At 53.2% G+C, this 20,489-nt stretch overlaps 1 protein-coding gene across 9 annotated transcripts in view; it reads left to right on the top strand.

The window, feature by feature from the left end:
* MPRIP (myosin phosphatase Rho interacting protein) overlaps positions 1 to 20,489 on the top strand; it is a 73,045-nt gene that overhangs the window by 21,397 nt on the left and 31,159 nt on the right. For 6 of the 9 annotated variants that reach the window (XM_085592121.1, XM_031506135.3, XM_085592115.1 and 3 more), the window contains exons 4-7: positions 9,390 to 9,541; positions 11,468 to 11,552; positions 14,901 to 15,111; positions 15,625 to 16,141. In XM_085592121.1, the coding sequence (XP_085448247.1) occupies positions 9,390 to 9,541; positions 11,468 to 11,552; positions 14,901 to 15,111; positions 15,625 to 16,141 (965 nt within the window). The remainder of the gene's footprint in view (positions 1 to 9,389; positions 9,542 to 11,467; positions 11,553 to 14,900; positions 15,112 to 15,624; positions 16,142 to 20,489) is intronic. The other 3 variants (XM_085592120.1, XM_085592118.1, XM_021549816.4) reach the window with 3 other exon arrangements.

Here is a 20,489-nt window from a genome sequence, read left to right as displayed (position 1 = left end):
GGCTCTTGCACCCCCCAGGCCTTGGGTGCTGGGGCTCCAGGTGCTGTAGCTGTGGCTCTCTATGATTTTATGGCCAAACAGAGCCCTGGGAAACTGCATTGAGGCCGTGGGCTGCTGTCCCATGTCTGTCCCCACTCTCCTTCCAGTTCCCTTTGCTGTGGGTGACTGGTCCTTGGGCAGAGGAGACAGAGGGGACAGGCACACAGCGTGGTTTTAGAAGTGTCCCAGCAGCATCCTGAGCTCATATGGGATTTCCACCTGTTGTGATGGTGTGACTGGAGAGGCAGGTGGGGTTTTGGAGCACACCCAGCCTCGGCCCTTTCCTCCACATTTCATCAGCCCTGTTGCGATCGCATCGATAAAGTCACAGGGATCACCAGGGAGCTGGGGAGCTACTGGGATATAATTAGGGTTTTGGTTCACTTTCCTGGCTGCTTTCCCATTAGGGGAGGGACAGGAGGGATTATGGATGGAGCAGATGTGCGGAGGGAGGGGATGCTTGGCTTTCATGGGTGGTTAATGCCATGTACAGGCCAGTACTGGGGGATGTGAAGTCTGTCATCCCAGGCATGGGCCGTGGAGAAACCTCTTGTGCTCATCCCCCTCACATGCACTAGCCCCAGATTGCTCCCCTCTGCTGGCATTGCACAGCTGCTCCCAAAGGAGGGGTTGGGAGCAGCACACAGCTGTGAGCTCCCTCCTCTCCCTGTACTCCTCTACAGGCGCCAGATGCGAGCAGCAGGTTTAGGGAGAAAATGCTGCTACCCTAGGACAGCAGCCTTATGTGTTAGTCATGAATTTATCCTGGGCATTTAAAGCACTTTTTACCCTAGGTGCCACTTGCCTTTGAACCTGGTGGTGCCTGCCTGGCCAGAACAGCTCTTTGCTATCATTTCAGTGCCTCCACTACATCATGCCTGTGGCAGCCAAGCCCAGCTCAAGCTGCTGCTGGGTGGTCTCCATGCCCCACAACAGTCGTGTCTGCCTGTTGGGAGCTCTTCTCCTTGGAACTGCCCAGAAGGCTCACATTTTGTACCATTTGGTGGGATGGCCAATGGTCAAAGTTTGGAAAACTCTCTCCAGCCATCACCTCGGCTTTTGGGAAGGTCTGCAGCGTCCAAACTGGTCTGGAAGTTGCTGGAAGCAACACAGAGTGGGTGTGGGGTTTTCTGTAGGGGTGTGGGGTGCAGGATGTGGCTGCTGCTTGGTTAGCCAAGCCAGTCTCTTTGGCTTGGGTCGGCCCTCACACCTCCAGCTGCAGACCCCAAGTGCCCTGGGAGCCCAGTCTCCTGGTATTCCCAGCCCAGCAGGAAGCTCTGCAAAGCTCATAAGAGCAGTGCTGGGGAATAATGAGATTTCCAGACTCATTTGGCCGGATTCAAGAACTTCCACTGAAGCATCTGCGCCTGTGGGAGTTGCCCGAGCCTCCGGTGGATCTGGTGCTGCTGAACCCCAGGGCTGCTGTCTCCTCCTCTGCAGTTGTTGAGTGCCAGTACAAAACCCTGTATTGACAGTCCTGGGGAGTGAAAGTGGGATACCCCACCACGGTGGCTGCAGAGCTCCAGACAATGGCTGTTGGAGCTGGCTCTTCATGGCTGTGATGCTGCTGATGGCATGGTCTGTCCCTGTGTCTTTGCACTGATTCCTCTGCTTGGTTGCATTTGCAGGAAAGACTGTGGGATGGTTGGGGAGGAGGAGACCTGTCCCTCCTTTCCCTCTAAGCTGGAAGGCAGATGGGTTTACTTAGTGGGACGTACAGGGATTTGATTGATCTTATTTTCTGCTTTCCTTGGATGACAATTACCTTGGTCATGTTCCCTCACCCCCATGAAGCAGAAATCCAGTTCCAGCTGTGGTAGAACAGGGCTGGCCATCATGAATAGAGGTCATCCAAGCTTTCTTATTGGTGAGCTGTGTCCAAAACTGGCATCACTGTGTGTATGGCCATCTTTGTGTGTGGGTGACCTTAGGGAGCTGTGGTTGCTGGTGTTTGGTGAAGCCCCTTGCTGCTGTGGAGGCTGTGAGCACAGAGGTGGTGGTGAGCTCCTGCACATGTGTGCCTGGCACGCAGTGCAAGAACCACCTGGGACTCGTCTCCTACACCGAGGGGGTGGAGGATAAGGTTGACAAGGCCAATTTGGAGCAGTACAATTTAAAATTCAAGAATCAAGATGCAAATGAAGCCTGTTTTTCCTTCCCACCTCCAACCGACTGCAGTTCCCTCTCCAGGAAACTCCTGTCCTGATCTCTGCACCAAGCTCTGGTCTGTCCGTGGTCTTGCCGGGTTTTCATCGGGCTGATTACCATGACAACTTGCTGGAAGGCTGCAGATATTTGCTTCCCCCTTGGCTGTTGTGCCTGTGCATCTGGGAGCAGGAAAGATGCCACGCTGGCAGCTGTGAGCAGATGGGGTCGGATCTGTTATCATGTATTCCTCCCACCCCCCTCCTTGGAGGGGAGGAGGACATTTTGCATTTTAAATGCATCTAAATCCCATAGAGCAAGAGGAAAGAGTAATTTCTGGGTTTGCAGAGCTGTAAGGTGGTGCCTTTGGCACTGCTGGACTGGCAAATGCCTGTGCATTTCTGGGCTTCTGCTTTGGTCCCCAGAGAGTTGGGATAGGGCTTGAGCAGATGCTCCAAGCTCTTCGTACAACGTTTGGCTTTTACTTTGGTCTGCAAACAGCCGGGATGACAGCTCAGAGCAGCCTCTGGATGCCCCATCCTGGTGGGACCTTTGCTGTCCTTCCCATCACGGTGCCAACGTTTTCTGCATCTCTCTCCCTCTTCCTCTCCAGCGGTACTGGAAGCGGAATGTGCGTATCCGTGGTGGCAAGCTTCCCTGAAAGGCTCCTGGATTTGTCCATGCTGCTGAGGACCTAGAGGGTCAGACACCAGTGCTGAGGGAGGTTGAACCCACTTGGTGACCACCACAGGGTTTGCTGACTCTCCCTGCCCAGCACGGGTGGTTGTGCCAGGACTGGAGATGGCTGTTCCCACCGTGCACAGACCCCTCAGAGGCTGTTCAGCAGGAAAGAGGTTAACAGGAAGGAGGCAGGCTAGGCTCTGGCTGCCAGCTCCGACCCTGCTTTGGAGTGGGGAGCAGCTGGGAGCTGCAAGAGCAGTGTGAAAATAGCCTTATAAGGCCAAGACAAGCCGGCTCCAGCCTCCGCACAGCCCTGGCTGGGCTCGCTCCACTCCAGCACCCGCTCACCGGATGGGTGCCTGTGGAGACGGGGCTACAAATGGGATGTGTGGCCCCAGACTTGCTGCCTGGGCACCCCTGGGATGGGTGCTGGCCACGCCTGGCTGAGGTGGCACTGGGTGGGAGAGGAGCCCGAGGGTGCACCCAGCCAGTTCACAGGCAGCTCCCGGCCTCGCTCAGTGTTTAGACTCGCTGTCTGTGGACATAAACACCGACTCTGCTTGAAAGCAACCTCTGGCTGAACTCTCCTGCCCAGCCCCTGCACTTCACCCCCTTCTCAAACTGCTCCCCAAGGAAGAAAATTCCATCCCGCTGGCAAAAGGGGAGCTGATGTTGTTTTATGTCCTGGTGGAGGCTCAGGAGGGCTCTTCAGGGGCTGGCATGCAGGGACAGGTGTGTGTGGCACTTGCCAACCCATCCCACCTCCTTGGGGTGGGTGACCTGGGGTTATGGGGAATTCCTTTAGCAAAACAAATCTCAGGAGCTGGCTGTTGGCACCTGTGATGTACAAGCCAGGGTCAGCAGTAGGGAAATCTGTGGGGCTGGGGCAAGTGGCATTTGTGGCATTTATCCATCTGGGGGATATTCTGCATTGCTGGCTGCACACCAGGGCAGGTGTCCCATCCCCTTCTTATGCTGGCACAAGTTTGTTGCCAGTACAGAGTCATGTTGGCAGGTGCCAAGGCCACATCTGCAGAGCCCTATTTGATGCCTCTGTCTGTGAAAGGGGACAGTGGCTTCTGGTAGGCTGGTGAATCCAGGCAATGGTGACATCTGAGAGCATCTTCCCGTTTCTTGCACAGGGGCACAAGGTGTGAGTAATGAAGTGCAGGGGACATGTGTTGTGTCTTCCCTGTGGACGTGGCACCTGAGGATGTTGTTTAATGGTGAACATAGTGGTGGTGCTGGGTTGATGGTTGGACTGGATGATCTTAAAGGTCTTTTCCAACCTTTATGATTTTATGATTCCCCTGCCAGTGGTAAAAGCCTGTTTTTCCATTGCCTGGTATGTGGCTGGAGGTTTCTCAGGGGCTTTCACCGAGCAATAGGTGCTGATGCAGGAAGTTTGCAGGCAAGAAAGCTGTGCTCAGGTGACTGAGAAAAGATACCTGCCTCTTGCTTGGATGGCACAGGGAAAGCAGAGCTGCCATGGAGATGTGAGAGCACAACTTTCTGCTGCCCTTCAACGAGTGACTCCTCCAGTCCATCCTTTTGCAGAGCCCACTGAGGTTGTTTTCAACCTCTTTGTCTAATTTAATAAATCCAGGATGTTCAGCCTGCCAGCCAATCTATAAGTGTAATAAAATCTGCCACCGCAGCGCTCTGGCCCTGCTGTGGCCCTATCGATAGCCTCGTGCCTGGTGGCAGGAAGCCCAAAAGGCTCATTAAAGCCTTGCTGCTGTGCCAGCCGTGCCTGCCTGGCGCCTGGGCAGCTCAGGGCAGGCTGAGCCAGCCCTGTGTGTGTGCACAGAGCATCCCCAGCTGGGATTTTAGGAGGTTTTGCCTCGCCTTTTATGACTGAAAAGAGATCCTCTACAACTACCTGAATGGTGGTAGCCAAGTGTGGGTCAGTCTCTTCTCACAGATAACAAGTGATAGGACAAGAGGAAACAGCCTTTAAGTTGCTCCAGAGGAATTTTAGATTGGATATTAGGAAAAATTTCTTTACTGAAAGAGTGGTCAAGCATAAGAACAGGGTGCCCAGGGAAGTAGAGGAGTTACCATCCCTGGAAGTGTTCAAAAACACGTAGATGTGGTGCTTAGGGATGTGGTTTAGTGGAGGACCTGGCAGTGCCGTGGGTTAATGGTTGGAGGTGTTTCTACAATTCTGTAACTTTTCAAGGAGTTGGTGTTTTCTTGATGGCTTCCAGGTGGGAAGGGTGGATGTGGCTTTGGGTTAGGCTCCCAGTGCCATGCTGGTGCTGGGAGCTGTGTGTCCAAGCTCTGTCTGTGCCCTTGCCCAAGCCGTGGTTGCCCTGATGTGCCCGTGACAATGCGACAGCGAGGTCTTGCTCCCTTCTGTTTGCATCCTGCCTGGATCTGCTTAGCCCAGGCACTGGATGGGTGAAGCTTTTAGCAAACACAGGAGCTGCCTCTGCAGAGCACTCAGGAGTGCTGCGAGTGAGCAGCACTCGGCAGCCACCTTCATGAATATTTTAGCTGGGAGAATTAACATTTGTCAAGACACATTTATGGAGGCAGCGTGGATGTCTCTTCCCCAGGCACTGCAGGCTTGCTGCTGCTCCAGGGCAGTGCTGGGAGCCAGGGCAGAGCCTGCCAGATCCTGAGCCCAGAGTGGGACAGCAGAGCTGTGATCTCCCCTGGGACAGCCAGGCCCTGGTGCCAAGGCAACCAGCCCGCCATGCGAGATAGACAAATGGTTGTGGGTTATTTTTTTTTTTCTCTTCCCCTCCTGGTTCTTGGCAGAAAGTAAAATGTCCCTTTTGTTTGGTTTCCTCCTCCCCCTGCCCATCGCCTTTCTTTAAAGGTTGTGTTCCAGATTTCATCAACCCACGTTGTGTAATAGCCCCAGATAACGGGTTGGGCATTGGCCATGTCCCGTGGAGGCCATGGCAGAGCCCCTCCTCAGGAGCTTGACCGTGGGGTTACCTGCTCTAAAACATCCTGTGTACAGCTCCTGAGCAAAGCTCTCTTGTATTTTGTATCAAGCTGCTATGATCCCCATGTGTTAGAAATGACAGGGAAAGTCCTTGGAAAAAAATGCAGAAATTTTAAAATCAAAATAATCCTGTTTTTCTACCTCAAATAATCCTGGTTTTCTACCTCAGCCCTGCAGTGCTTTATGGAAATGAGAGACTTTGCAGATAAACCATTTTGATTTACAGCATCAGTTCCTGTAGCTGGTATGTCATCACCTGTGAAGCATCCAGCATTGTGCAGGAGGATGCAGTAATGCCCTGCTGGGGTCTTCTTCCTTCAAGCTTCTAAGAGGTCCCCATTCTTCCTTTCCCTCCTTTCCACTGCTGCTACAGTTGCTGAGCTCTGCATCCATCCAAAGATCCCTGCATCTCATCCAGAGGCTGTTGATGTTGTTGATGTGGAGATCCTGGCATGACTCATGGCCCGGGCACCCGGGGAGGGAGAGGAGGAGGAGGAAGAGGAGGAGGAGAGCACTCTATAGGCTTTGTGTGTTATGGAGAGGGACACTGTGAGCACGTGTGTGTGTCAATAGGGATCTGTCACTCCAGAGGGAAACAGCAGCACAATTGTTTCTTGTTTCTGGTTCCTCTGCTGGTACTGGCAGCCTGGAGAGCTGTAGCTGCTCGTGTGATGCAAGTGCTCCTTTTCCTGTACTGGTGAGGGACAGGGACTTCTCAGGCGACTGGGTTGGAGGCACCTGGTGGCACTGGTGGCCTCAAGGAGGGCTGCTGCTGCTGCTGGTGGCCTCAATGGTGTCCTCTGCTTCCACAGAGGTACACCCTGCTGTGCTTCCACTCCTACCCCTAGTTAAATGACACACCCAGCCACCAGATCCAGTTCTGGGGTAGCTGTGGGCTCCATCCCATCAGCAGCAGCATGCGAGAGGGCAAAGGCAGGGCCAGTGCCTGGGGACAGGGCTGTCCCTTAATTGGGGACTAGAAGCAATCAGGAGCTGAGGCTGAGCATCCATCCCTGCCTCACCCAGACACGAAGCCACCCTGGGGTCTGATACTGAGTTCAGCCTTGTATCAAAGCATCTGCTCTTCCAAGGGCTGGTTGAAATCCCAGCCCTGTTGTTTTGGTGTCTCTGCCCTGCAACTGTTCTCTGCTTCTTAATTAATTAATTTATTTCCTTCCAACTGCTGGAGCCACACAGTCCTCCCCTGGCCAGGGACCAACTTTGCTTATCCTTCTCCAAGATTCCCCAGCCTTGAGAAACCCTCCAGGCCAGAAACAGGTGCTCAGGGGTGAAGAAGGGGTCCAAGCCTTCCCCTTTTCCCTGGTGGAGTTTGTGTGCATGCACACGATTTTCACCAGGCACCATTTGCGTTTTGCTTCAGTTCAAAGTGCCTGTGCTGCCTCCAAGGAAGGAAACAAATGGTGTAAAGGAATTTACATCCCAAGCAAGCGAGGCTGCTGGTCTGTCAGGTTTCATCTGCTGCTGGGGAGTGTGGGGTGCAAGGGAGCAGCTGTGGGATGGAGGGTTCATCCCTGGGGCCACAGGTGGAAGAGGGTCATTCCCAGCTTTGTTCCCAGCTCTTTCCTGGTGTCCTGGCTCAGAGGTGCAGTGGTGGATGGAGACTCATGTGTCAGGCTGTGCAAGATGCCAGCATTCACCCTTCACAAGGAGGGCTGAGTGGCAAAACCACTTTGCAGGGCCAGCCCCCAAAACCGGCTCCTCTGCTGCCGGCACGCTTCGGTCAGGGCTGGGTGTGGGCAGCAGGAGCAGCCACCCTGAACTGCCATGGGCTTGGAGGGTGTTGGTTCTTCCTCTCCTCCTGTGCCAAATCCCTCTGGGGCTTTACAGGGAGTCAAGGGACTGAGTGACCCAAGATCCCCCTGTGGGGCTCCCTCCCTCCTCCTCACCCCTGTCTTTGTTGAATTCCCTGGTGCAAAACTGCTCTGGGAGGGGAAGGAGGTTGGATCCAGACCTTACAGTCCTGGAGGCCTTGGCTGTGCCAGAGGCCAGCAAGACAAAAACTTTTCTAAGACTCCACTTGGAACAGGAGAAAGTTTTTCCGTTGGGTTTTTATAGCTCCCGGAAAGCGGGGTTTTATTTTTGTTGTCTAAGACAAAAAATCCTCTTAGGAGCTGACTACCCATGGCTGTGCAGGGCGGGAGGCTGGGCATGCGCCGTGCTGGGGGTCTGGGCTGGACTTTGCTTTCCCTCCCTCCATCCTGGGGGCTCTCTGGATGCTGATTTCCACCAGGAGAAGAGGAGGGTTTGGTATCTCTGGTGTACAACTGGTCCTGTTCATGTACCCACTGCTGCAGCACCTGTGATGGCTCCTTGCCACCCCTGGGCTGTCATAGGATGCTCCCACCCAGGGACACAGCTGCAGGGAAAACCTTTTTCCTTGGGAAAGGGATTATTTCCCACCACCCGCAGATGGCTAAACTGGGAGCGCTGGGAGGCTGATCTGAATTTTCTGGGTTTGTAGGCTGGGGCCATTGAGCTCTCTCCTGTCACCCTTTCTTTGCATGGCACGGGCTGCTTTTGGAGGGGTTTTGCTGGCAAGGGAGCTGGTTTCCATGGTAAAAACCTTAACAGCATCTGCCAGAAATCCGTCTCCTTGTTGGCCCGGCCATCTGGAGGGCACAAAGAGGCTTTAGCAGGGTAAGGAGGTGTCCACAGGCTGCTTTGGGTCCTCCTTTGACGCTGTTGGCAGCTCGGAGGGATATCTCCCTCAGTCATTTATGGCCCAGGTGCAGGTTTGCCCTGGAATGCTGGAAGGACCCCAGTGTCACCGGGCCTGGTGGGGGCAGGCAGGCTGGGGACATGGGAGTCATGGAATTGCTCAGCAGGGAGGGCTGCAGGCACTGGGGATGGCTGGATATGCTGTAATCGGATGAGCCAGCGCTGCTCCAGATGGACCTGTCAGCTCTTGTCAGTGCTGACACCTCTCTGGATGTCCCTCAGTGTCCCCTTGGGCCACAGGGGCCACCACCTGCCCCATTTCACCAGGTCTCCTTGGATCTACTAGGCTGATAGGTGACACTGTTCAGAAAACCCACCAAGCAAGTTCCCTCCCTAGCAAACTCCGTGGTTTTTTAAAATTTTAATGGGAAAAACTTGGTGCTTGTGTCTGTCTGTTTATCCCTGTGCTGAGGACAGTGAGACCTTGCTGCTTTGCCATCCCTGTCCCCAGGTGCCACCCCACCAGCCCAGGTGGCTTGCAGCTGCAGACCCAAAGCTGGCCACTTGGTGCCCTTCCTCGGTGTCTGCGTGCCACAACAGGGCAGCCACCCTTCCCTGGATATTTGGCATAGGAGGAAGCACCTCACTGGCAGCAGTGGAGCAGACTGGTGTGGCAGGAGTTGTACTGGTTGGTCCGTGTCCCCAGATGTATGGCACAGAGCTTTGCTGTGCACTGGGCACGGCACAAAAATGCATCTGGTTATCTGTGGGCAAAGCATCTTGGTGTGTAGGATCCTGGTGTCCTCCAGGAGAGGTTTTAGGGCTCAGCTCTGCACTCCTCTGCTCTTCTCTCCATAATGTTTCTCCTTCCTCTTTTCCCTCACAGCCGACCACCCTCCCGCAGGGCACCATCAACATGAACCAGTGCACGGACGTGGTGGATGGGGAGAGCCGGACAGGGCAGAAGTTCTCCTTGTGCATCCTGACGCCAGAGAAGGAGCATTTCATCCGGGCAGAGAACAAGGAGATCATCAGTGGGTGAGTGCAGAGCTGGGGCTGAGCCACTCCCAGGCTCTTCCATTAGCCAGGAGGAAAAGGAAGGTGAATAGGACCTTGACCAAGGCTGGGTACTATGGCTGTGCATACCCAGGCTGATCTGGGTGCTGAGGTTCATGATGGGTGCTGTGGTGACCCCACAGTGCTTTTAGGGATCCCATCCCATTTTAGGCACCCAGCCCACTGGCACAAGTCCCATAATTCTGGGGCTGGCATGTCCGACCCTGAGTGCCATACACCCTCTTGGTTCTCATGCATCCCTGGGCAGATGTTGAATCCTGGGGTGGATGCTCCCCACCTCCCTGGTCCCAGGGGAGCATCTCACCTCCAAGGATGGTTAAAATATCACAGGAATACAGTGGCTCAGTGACACTGAAGATTAGACCACTAAAACGAGCAAATAATGGTAAATTTCCCAACTCCAGCTCTTGGGTGGTGACCTAGAAACATCCTCTACCATTGCTCAAATGCCAGCTGGGGTTGAAGCTGGTGCTGGTAAAGGTGCAAAGCCCTGGAGAGCTGAGTTGCCAGCATACAGTGACAGAGTGCAGCTGTACTGCTGCTCACCTTTCCCACATGGGCACTGCCCAGAGCTCAGTGCCTCCCTCCCAAAATTTGATGTTTGGAACTCCAGCAGGAAGATAAAGGGATGAACACTTGCTCTTTCCCATTGTTGCTGAGGTGCAGCATCTCCTGCCTCCCCCAGCCCTGGCAGCAGCAGTCAGCACTTTCTGCTGAGATTTCTATTTCCAAACCTTATCTTTAGTTGAGACTCCCCTTGTTCTGTAAATACTTGTTGAAATAGACATTTTTCTAACAAGAATTCATGATTTTGACCAGATGAGCGTTTTCATGCATTGAAATTTCCCTGCTCTACTAAGACAAGAGAGCACAGGTGAACTTTGGGTTGGCAAACCTGTCCCCCCAGCCCCGTTCACAGCAACATTTTGCAGTGGCTGTGGAGCTGGAATTCAGAGCCATGTGAGAATCACAGCACAGGGGAGTGAGCTCCTCTCCTCCCTGGCAGGAGCAGTGACTGTGCCCCAAACCATGGCCAGCCCCCATGGCCTGCTCTCTCCACCCTCTCCCCATGCTCGGGTTCCCAGCTCAGCCTTTGTTGCTGGTCCTGCCTGCCGTGGGAGGGAGAGGCATTGCGGAGTGAGGTGGGGCTGATTTATTGCTCATCAGCCCAGCGATGGGTTTTGAAGCAGTGCTTTTGCTCCTGACTGCAGGCATTAATCATCCCCGAACAGTCCCACTCTGGGGCCGAGCCAGGCTGGTTTTTTTTGCAGTTGCAGCACGACAGGAAGATTTCCCTGGCTGGGGGAGAATTCATTTTACGTTCATTCTGTGCTATTGGCGTTCATTGCTTAACCAAACCCCACTTGATGTTGTCATCTCTGAACGCTTTACAGCAGCAGCGTGCAAAGCAGGGGGAGAAGGAAAGGGGAGCAGGGACATTTGAAGTGGGAATGTTTCCCAGTGGTCCAGGGATCCCTGTGGAGTTCTCAGAGATGCGGGGGCAGGTTGTCAGGCCGCTGTGGGAGGACACAGGACTTCTCAATGCCGAGTTCATGCTGCTCTTCCTTGGACAAAAGCGCTTTGTCTGCAGTGTGCGGGTGTTGGCATCGCTCAAGGGGACGGTCCTGCTGGAGGCTCTGTCCCTCTCCAGTCTTTCAGGATCCTTGAATCCCTGCCTCATGTCAGCCTTGGCTGTGGCCTCACTTTTGCAGAGAGCAGGGTTTGAGCCAAAGCACCCTAGGGTCATCCCTCTTCTCCTGCCTTATTTTTTCCCCAGGAGCTGGGTGGGACGTTTTCTGGGTATTGTTCAGCAAGCTGACCCTGACCAGGTCAGCATCACTCCTGTCCCTGTGGTACAGAGCTCACCTTCTGCTTCTCTGCCTGCAGGTGGCTGGAGATGCTGATTGTCTATCCCAGGACAAACAAGCAGAATCAGAAGAAGAAGAGGAAGGTAGAGCCCCCAACTCCCCAGGTAACCCAGAGATACACACACACCCTGTCACCCAGTCCCTTGCCTCCCTCTCAGGGCCATAGCCTTCCTTTGGTCCTGGGGTAGATCCCCTCAAGCCATCAGGATCACTCTAATGCTGCCTGTGCAAACCAGGACACCAGATCGGTGTAAATTAATTCCTGGTCATCACTTCCAGGGTCACACACTCCTGCTTTCCTGGCTGCTCTGGGGTCACATTTTGCCCCCTGTGTGCTGTTGTGTGGTGCCATCCCTGCACACAATCCTGGGAGTGGCCACAAAGCCACATGGTCCCCATGGGGAACCAGGGAGAGGTGCTGTTCATGGGCCTTTTTGTACAGGATGAAATTCCATCGGGCTCCAGTTACTCCCTTAGAGATGACCCCAGAGATAATGGGAATGAAAGGAAAATACTAAAGGCCAGGGCCAGGCTGGGAGCTCCGGGGGCCGGAGCTGGGCTCTCCAGGGACCCGGCAGTGGCTTCGTGCTCACTTTGACTATAAATGGTAAAAAGTGGGGCCAGCTGTGACTCACTTGTTCCTGCCTGGCTCCCACGTGGCTGGAATGGGGGACAATCCCACAGATGGGGAACGTGACCCCAGGGCCACCCTCGTCCCTCGCCGGGGCTGAGAACAGCCATGTCCCTGAGGCTGCCTGACCTCTGTGTGTGTGTCCCACCACCACAGGGGACCGCCTGGGAGGGCTCCTCCAGCCATGCTGAGGACCAAAACCAGCATCGGGGTCCCCCTGAGCCTTGGTCAGGGCTCCCCTGAGCTTTGGTTTTCAAGTCCTCTTTGATGAAGTTCCAAGGATGGCCCTGGTGCAAACTAGGCCATGGATGGGTTTTGTACAGTGTTTGTTTGAACAAGTTTTCATCACTCCCCTGGATAAAGATGTTCCGAGCAATGGGCAAAAAAAGTTAATGGGGGGATGATCCTTTATTGTACACCAAGCTGTAAGTCTGAGCCATCCCTTGCCAAGGTCTGGGGTCCTCACAGCCAGAACAAGCCCTCAAGTGCTCTCTCTGGTGTTGCTCCAGGGAAGATGCCTCCTCCCTTCATGTTATGAGTTGTCAATCCTCAATTCCCAAGAAGAGGACTGTTGCATTTGGTGCACCCCAGGGAGTGGATACAGCAGGGCAGGGATGCTCACCCTGGCCAGGGTACACCACTAAACCCAGGCTGGGTTCAGGGTGGAGATGACAAGAGGCACAGAGCCAGAAAAACATCATTCTGGGTTACATTTCATCACCATGGCAACTTCTTGGAAACCGTACAGGATCTGAGCTCCTGAACACCAAATAAGGGAAGCAGCTGTGGGAAGGATGCTGGCTCCCTGTTAGCAGATGGGCTCCCCAGGTGTTTGGGGATGGGGACCAGGGACCCTTGTGGCACACTGCCCTCTTGTCTTGGGACAGACCACCCTGTCTTGCTTGCTACCCTCCCTGTACTCTCTCCATCCCATGGCTTCCATCCCCATGGTGCTGGAAAAAGGCTCAAATTCACTTTGCAAAACCAACCTCCATGTGGGAGCTGCTGCTGGATGGATGCTGTGCTGTGTCAGGCACTTAGGAGCACCCTGCAAAGGCAGGAGCAGCATCTTTCCTCTGTCTCCCAGATCCTGCTGATGCAGGTGGTTGGTCCAGGCAAGGAAAGAGGATGCTGAGGAGAAAATCAGCACCAAATCCTCCTCTGAAATGGCCTCTCCTGAAGCTGGCTGCTGTTCAGCTTTCTCTCCATGTGCTGGAGCAGAAAGCTTGCACTCTTCCTAAAGATGGCCACACACTAATCAGGCAGTAGATCATGTCTTAGAGCTGCTTAGGGAGGGGTGGACACCTTGTGATATAAAAAAAGAATTTTATATTCTTGCTTTTTCTCATCCTCACATAGCTTTTGCTTGTCTGTGGTAGAGCAGACCTTGGTTACAGCTGGATGCTCTTGGAGCCTCAAGGTCATTTTCAACTCCCCCCATCATTTTGCATCATCCCTCTGCAAAATCACCAGGGTGGGAGCAATGCAGGGAATACCACTGCTTCTGCAGATTTTTGGACAGGGAGCGTTAGGTGTTTTCACTTTGCTTTGCAAGCAGGTTGCAATTTTATGGGGAAAAAGGGCAGGTTTCTCTTGCAGCTTTTGCTGTGCTCTGGCAGCAGGAGAGACTGGAATGCCTGTGCCTGTCTGCTGCCCATGGGAACTTGAGGCAGGATTTGGGGCTGAAATGTGGGATTTGAGGCTCTGCCCTGGGTTTGCACAGGGGTGTGGCAGGCTCAGGTAAGCAGAGCGTGCCCAGACACACCTCATGCAACCAGAAGCAGGTTTTGCTGTTTTTGGTTCATTCTGCCTCTTGGAGCTGTTCATTCCCCTGAGCAGCAGAGAGTTAATGTCTGCTCCCTCGCAGACTTCTTTTTGGCCCACATTTCTGCCTAATTAAATACATATCTACAAATAATTATATGGGGGTGTGTGTAAGAGATATATAAAGATATATATCCTGAGCTGGTGATTAGGTTTGGGCTTGGATCAATGAAGGAGAGTCTAAGGGACCTTGGAGATTGGCCCAATCCTCTGCTGGAGCAGAGTCCCCTTGAGCAGGATGCCCGTGAACTCTGGATCGTTTACCTCCAACACTGCATTCCTTTAGTGTGAAATTTCCCAAGGGGATTTTTTTTTTTTTAAATTGAGGTCATTTGCTGCTTGTCATGGTTGTGTGTGGAGGCAAGACACACTCCCTGGGAGATCCCTGGTGGCTCCAGCACAGCCCTGCAAATGCCAGTGGAGGTGCAGGGCTAAAACCCACCTGATGTGGGAGGAGGGGATAGAGAGGATGCTCTTTGCAGCTCCTGTTCCCAGCTTTCAGTTGCCAGTTCGTGCACTCCTGTATTCCCCCTTGCTCCATGGAAAGGGAACAAGCAGCTGGAAAACTTCCCACAATCCAAAGGGGAGTTAATTGTCATTGATTTATGAGTGGCTTTAAGATAAATAATCTGTGAATGCAGAAGTTTAATATGACAACAGCAAAACATCTGCTAATGAACAAAGCCAAGGAAGGAGTTGGGAAAGCTGCTGCCTCTTCTAGGTCACATTCTGAAGCTGGGTTGGCTGGGCCGTGACCACCAAAGGGGCATCATCCATCATCTGATGGGCTCCAGAGCTTCTTGTTAGCAAAGGAGCACTGAAGATGATGGTGAATGTTTTAAAAGGGCGTAAAGCACTGACACGTCACTGTCCCATCCCTGTCCTGCTGTGATGTGTCATGGGCAGCACCCAAGCTATGTGGAACTCACACCTTGGGGACCCTGAGTGTGGAGCTGGGGCCGACTCTCTAACTTCATGTGTCAACTGGTTCTTTTAGGAACCTGGTCCTGCTAAGATGGCTGTGACCAGCAGCAACATTCCCAGTGCTGAGAAGGTTCCTGCCACCAAGTCCACGCTCTGGCAGGAAGAGATGAGAGGCAAAGACCAAGCAGATGGGAGCAGTGGCATTGGCCCAGCCCAGAGCCCCATGCAAGGCCAGGCTGGGGCTGCCAGCTCCGTGAAGGATCCCGTGCTGGACAGCAAGGAAGGTGAGAGATGGGGATGCCACCATTGTGGTGGTCATGCCATTGTTCTCCCTAGAACAATGGGGGCCGGGGACTGGTTGCAGTGCTGGAGACATTTCCCTTGTCTTCTCACTCAGATGGGGGAATGTTTTCTGCAGTGAGGTGTCCCTTGCCTTGCACCCACAGAGCTGTGGTTGCTGCCAGGCTGGGAAGGACAGGGATGGAAATGGATGCAGAGCTGTAACTGCAGCTGCCCATTTCTTGGTTTGAAAATCCAGATCTTTCACCTATGGAAACCTGGCCCAAGGGTTAGATCAGAATCCCCAGTTCCCTGCAGACTGTCCTACCATCTTCATGGGCATGAGGGCTGGTCAGGGTGGAAAAGCCAAGGGTGCAGGAGGTAGCACTGCATGGGGCTGGTGCCCAGACCAACTTTGCTCTCACACCTGCCCCTGTCCTGCGTGGAATCAGGGTGTTTCTTTCTTAAAAGCAGAACTTGGACTTGAAACCAAGCACGGTGACTTCTCTGTCCCTTAGAGGAGAGCTCCATGAACGGAGACCGGATAGACTGCGGGCGGAAGACGCGTGTCGAGAGTGGGTACTTCTCCTTGGAGAAGACCAAACAAGACTCAAAGCTGGAAGAGCAGCAACTGCCACCCCCACCAAGCCCACCCAGCCCCAGCACCCCGAACAACAGGTACAGTTATCCCAAATCGCCCTCACAGGAGCATGCCCAGCCCTTTCCTTCCCCAGGTATCCGATCAGGCGACCGAATGATTCACAGCTTCTCTCTGAACTCCTTGGACTCGAAGAGCAGTTGCCCCATGCACAAGGACTCCAACAACAGAGATGTAGGAAGGGGAGCTGAGAAATCGGGGCGTCCCCTTTCTTTTAAAGCCAGCCGGCAGTACACCACCCTGGCCGACGTTCCCAAGGCCATTAGGATCAGTAATCGTGAGGCCTTCCAGGTGGAGAGGAAGCGGCTAGAGCGGAGAACCCGGGCTCGTAGCCCTGGGAGAGAAGAAGTGGCCCGGCTCTTTGGGAATGAGAGAAGGTAAGGGATGAGTGGCTCATCTCCTTGCATGCTTCCAGCAGCAGTGAGGTTGCGTCCCCAACGCAGCCTGCATGGAGCAGGTGGAATTTGGTGGGTGGAGCTTCTTTGTTTTTCAGTGCTCCTGGGTTTAAGGGTGCCCATCCATGCTGACCAGGTGGTGGGATGTCTTTAATAGTGGTAGTGGGCAGGTGTCACCCTGCCTTGGCTGCTCTGGGGATGTAGAATGATTTGTGTTGGAAGGGACGTTGAAGTTCATCCAGTTCCATCCTCTGCCATGGCAGGAACACCTTCCACTATCCTGGGTTGCTCCAAGCCCTGTCCAGCCTGGCCTTGGACACTTCCAGGGATGAGGCAGCCAGAGCTTCTCTGGGAAACGTGTGCCAGTGCCTCACCACCATCACAGGGAAGAATTTCCTCCTAGTATTTAATCTAAGCCTGCCCTGGTGTTGGGTGGTGCTGGCTGCCCACCCTGCCGGCCCCTCCCGGCGCGGCACACGCTGGCAGCCAGCAGCATTAATTAGGTTAGCTCTCCTAGTGGTGTTAGTGCCAGGTGCCTTACGCAACTGCCTAATGAGCTGAGAGAGGTTTCAAAATGTCACAGCATTAATCTGGGAGAGGAGGGAGAGGTGGGTGCAGTGCCAAGGCAGGGCTCAGCGGGCTGCAAAACAGCTTAGTGTGGAGGAGGACGGGGAGGGCGTCCGCAGCGTGTGCCGGGTGCCCTCTGGGCGAGGCCAAGGATGGGCTCCACTCGCCCTAGGAGAGACACATTTGTGCAGTGAAGGCAATGGAGCAAACTGGGAGACAGGCCCTGGGCGAGAGGGCTGCCTGCCAGTCTGATTTTCCTGCCCTGGTTCTCCTCCGGGCATGTTCTCTCTCGCACAGTTTCAGTAGGAGCTTCTCCTCTGTTCCTTCCCAGCCCCTAAAGGACTGTTTTCCAGACTGGCTTCCGAGAGCTGGGAGCAGGTCTGGGATGTGCAGCACAGCCTTGTTCTGGTGCCATCATTCAGCATGGGGATCCCAGACGTGGCCCAGAGTGTGTGCAGGGAGTGCTGGACTGGGAATAAATGAGGAGAGCTTGGGTTTGGCTTTGTCTGCCTTGGGAATTGGCTTTTTCCCAGGACGGAGGAGGAGGATACCACCTTGGCCATCCTGACTGGGGACAAGGCTGAGAAAAGGCTGGCAGCTCTGGTTTTCAGGCTGAGCTGGTGCTGCCTGTGACATTGTGTCCCTGCTGCATTTGCTTGCACAGGATGCCCTGGCCAGTGCCTGTCCCCAGCATGACAGAGCCATACATTCCTCTAGTGCCAGCAGTCCCTTGCACTGGGATCATCCTGCACAGAGCTGGGGAGCAGAATTGTAGCAGATAACGGGGCCTGGGAGAGGACACTGCTGCCAGAGTCTGTCCTTTTTTAATGTCAGCCCCACTCACTGCCTGCTGGTGGATGCCTTTTCCCAGGGAAAGTCTGTTTTTCCCAGCCTGGCTCAGGCTGTTAACAGTATTTTTGTTTTATCAGTATTGGCAGCAATTCCCCTGTATCAGCCCAGGGCTTTTATCAGAGCAGAACGGGTGCAGGGAGAGGAGCAGGAGCTGCACCAGGCACTGGGGTCTTGCTGCCCATGGGGCTGAACCTGGTCCAGCTTTTGGGAGGGGGGTGATGGCAGAGAGGAGGGGGAGGGTCCCCACCTGCCAGAGGGTTTGGCCGTGGATCACAGCCCAAACTGGAGAAATGTGCCATGAGCAGGAATAGCTCAATGGGTGTTCAGGGGTAGGCACATTTGTTTTCTCCTCTGGTAACCTGGGAGTTGGCCGTGCAGGTGGTGTGGGTGGAGAGGCTCTGTGTCCTGGAGCTGGGACAGCCATGTTGGAGCTCAGTGGACTCAACAGGGCACAGAGACACTGTCCAAAGTTGCACCGGAGAATTAACATTCCCCAGCACCCTGCTCAGCTTGGTTTGGCTGCTTTTTAACTTGAGTTTACTTAGTCCCCATGTCCCTCTCATTTTTCTTCTCCGAGCTCAGACTGTGCTGTTTGAGGTTGGGCAGATACAATAACTCATTCCCATGCTGTGGGGTTGGCTTTTCTCCCTGGTTTAACACCATTTGTAATAATCTTTCTCAGTAACCCACTAACATGTCTGGGAACACTTGTCCCATGCCAACCCCACAGGCACCAGCCAGGCATCGTGCAGATCTGGCCTTCAGTGCAACCAAACAAACTCACTCAGATTCTGTTATTTTCAGCTCTTCCTCCCATTTTTTTTTCTGTGTAAATCAGTGCAAGTGTCAGAGCTGTGGATGGAAAATAATTATTTCAGGTACCCAGTGTTGCACTCTGAGTGCCACACCTGCAGGCTTTGCTCCAGATAAAACCATTTGTTGAGGCTTCTCATCCTGTTTCCTTATCACAAGAAGTATTACATGATTTAAGTCCAGGAATTTTCTGTGTTGACCGTTTGTACCTGACTTTGCCTCCATGCCCCTGCAGACGTCTGAGCTTGCAGCCACTCAGAACCAGGAATCAGGAAACAGGAGATAATCTCCACGATTTTGGCAGAGCAGCAGAGTGCGAGTTCCCTCTGCTGGCACGTGGCAGGATGGGGCTGCAGCACCCACCAGGATGTCACACTGGGCTGGGGGACAGTGATTGAGGCCAGGGAGGTTGAGCCATCTTCAATCTCCCCTCTCAGACCCATCCCTAGGACAGAAGGGCAGGAGCAGCACTTTGGAAACCCCATGGATGAATCTTGAGGTGTTGCAGACAAAAATCACAGCTGAAAAGAGCTGCAGAAATGTCCTTAGGACAGCAGTCCCTATACCCCAGAGGGACTCTGCAGCTGCAGGGATAAATCCCTGCACATCTCAGGATTTCTGTTTGACAAACTTGTTTTTTTGTGCACAACTCCAGGGGTGCAGCCTGTAAAACCACAGCTTTCCCAGTTGACCTGCTGTTCTTCTCGCACTGGCAAGAATTGTGTGTCAGCCACATCTGCTGTGGGAGTGTGGTCAGGGGCTGAGGTGTATTTCTAGCATCAATTAATAACAGAATTGCCTGAAATCGTTTAAAAGACTTCTCTCACTCAAATTCCTTCTCTGGAGTTTCTTGAGGTGTAAAGTTCTGCTCTGAATTCTGCTTCTCCCCCTACAGAGGAGCTCCTGCTCTCCCAAATTCAGATTTTTTTCCCTTGTAAAACTATCCTCATCATTCTCATGGACCTCTTGGGAAATGCCTCTTCTTTTCCTGACACTCGCTATCTTTCTTGATGCTAAATAATGAATGAATCCAATAAAAATAAAGGCCTTTCTTCCAATCAGAGAAAATCACTTTAATGACAGCTCATCCTGGTCTTTTGAGCTTTCCTTCCCACTGCACACCCCTTCCACTAACAGCTGAGATCTGCAGCCTGGGTTTAGTGGCCTGGAAACAATTAACAGCCTGCATGGCCAAGGAGTTGCTTGGGATGAGCTTTTGTAGTTGAAAAGCACTAAATGGCACCTCAGCTTTTAAAAAGCTTCTTCATACCTGTCCCAGCTTTGTTCTGTCCACCCAGAGCTGCTGTGCAGAGGGAGCAGCTCTATCCAACACATGGGGAGGGAAGGAGAGCCCTTCCTTCCCCTTCCCTCCAGGATCTCTGGCAGTAACCTCTCTGAAATGTTGATCTAATGGGAAGAAAAAAAACCAAAAAGATTCTTTCCTGTAATCTGGATGATATTAACCCTTGGGGCTGTGATTTGGTTGCAGTGATTTATTTTTCTCCTCCCTATTTCAATGATGAATGACTGGAATGATTTTGATTTTGTTTTGTATGTAGATGCAGATATATAATTTCCTCTTCTGTTCATTCATTTTCCAGCCTTGTTTTCTTCCAGGTCTTGTTGCTCTCCACCTTCTCCTGCTGTGTTGCTGTGTGACGTGTCCACCTTTACTTCGCCTGCTTCGCTACCATCTCATCTCAATCTCAAGCCGTAGAACAACCTGGTGGTGCAGCCCCTTTCATGAGAAATCAACCTGCTTTTGATTTTGTTTTTATGGTTTTTTGGGTTTTTTTTTGGTTGGGTTTTTGTTCTTTTTTTATTTTTCCTCTTGATTTGTTTTTCTTCAGACCTTCACCTAATAGGGCACAGACAATGTTAATTCATGGACCTTTTCCTCCCTCCTGAACTGAGACTCAGAGAAGGCTGGGCCAGTATAAAAAGGGTTAAAAAAATGTGACTGCAAAACAATTCCCTGTCTTGTCAGTGAACACAGAACATGGATTTATGCTCCACAGCCTGGCATGTGTCACCTATCTCATGAGCAGAACATCCCAGGGAACTTGGGAGCTCTGCACGAGCCCAGGATCTGCCCACT

This window comes from Lonchura striata, chromosome 14 (genome assembly GCF_050655825.1).
Source record: "Lonchura striata isolate lonStrDom1 chromosome 14, ASM5065582v1, whole genome shotgun sequence".
In the NCBI taxonomy this organism is placed as follows: domain Eukaryota; kingdom Metazoa; phylum Chordata; class Aves; order Passeriformes; family Estrildidae; genus Lonchura; species Lonchura striata.
The sequence above is the reverse complement of the archived record's forward strand: the minus strand, read 5'-3'. Positions and strand labels throughout refer to the sequence as shown.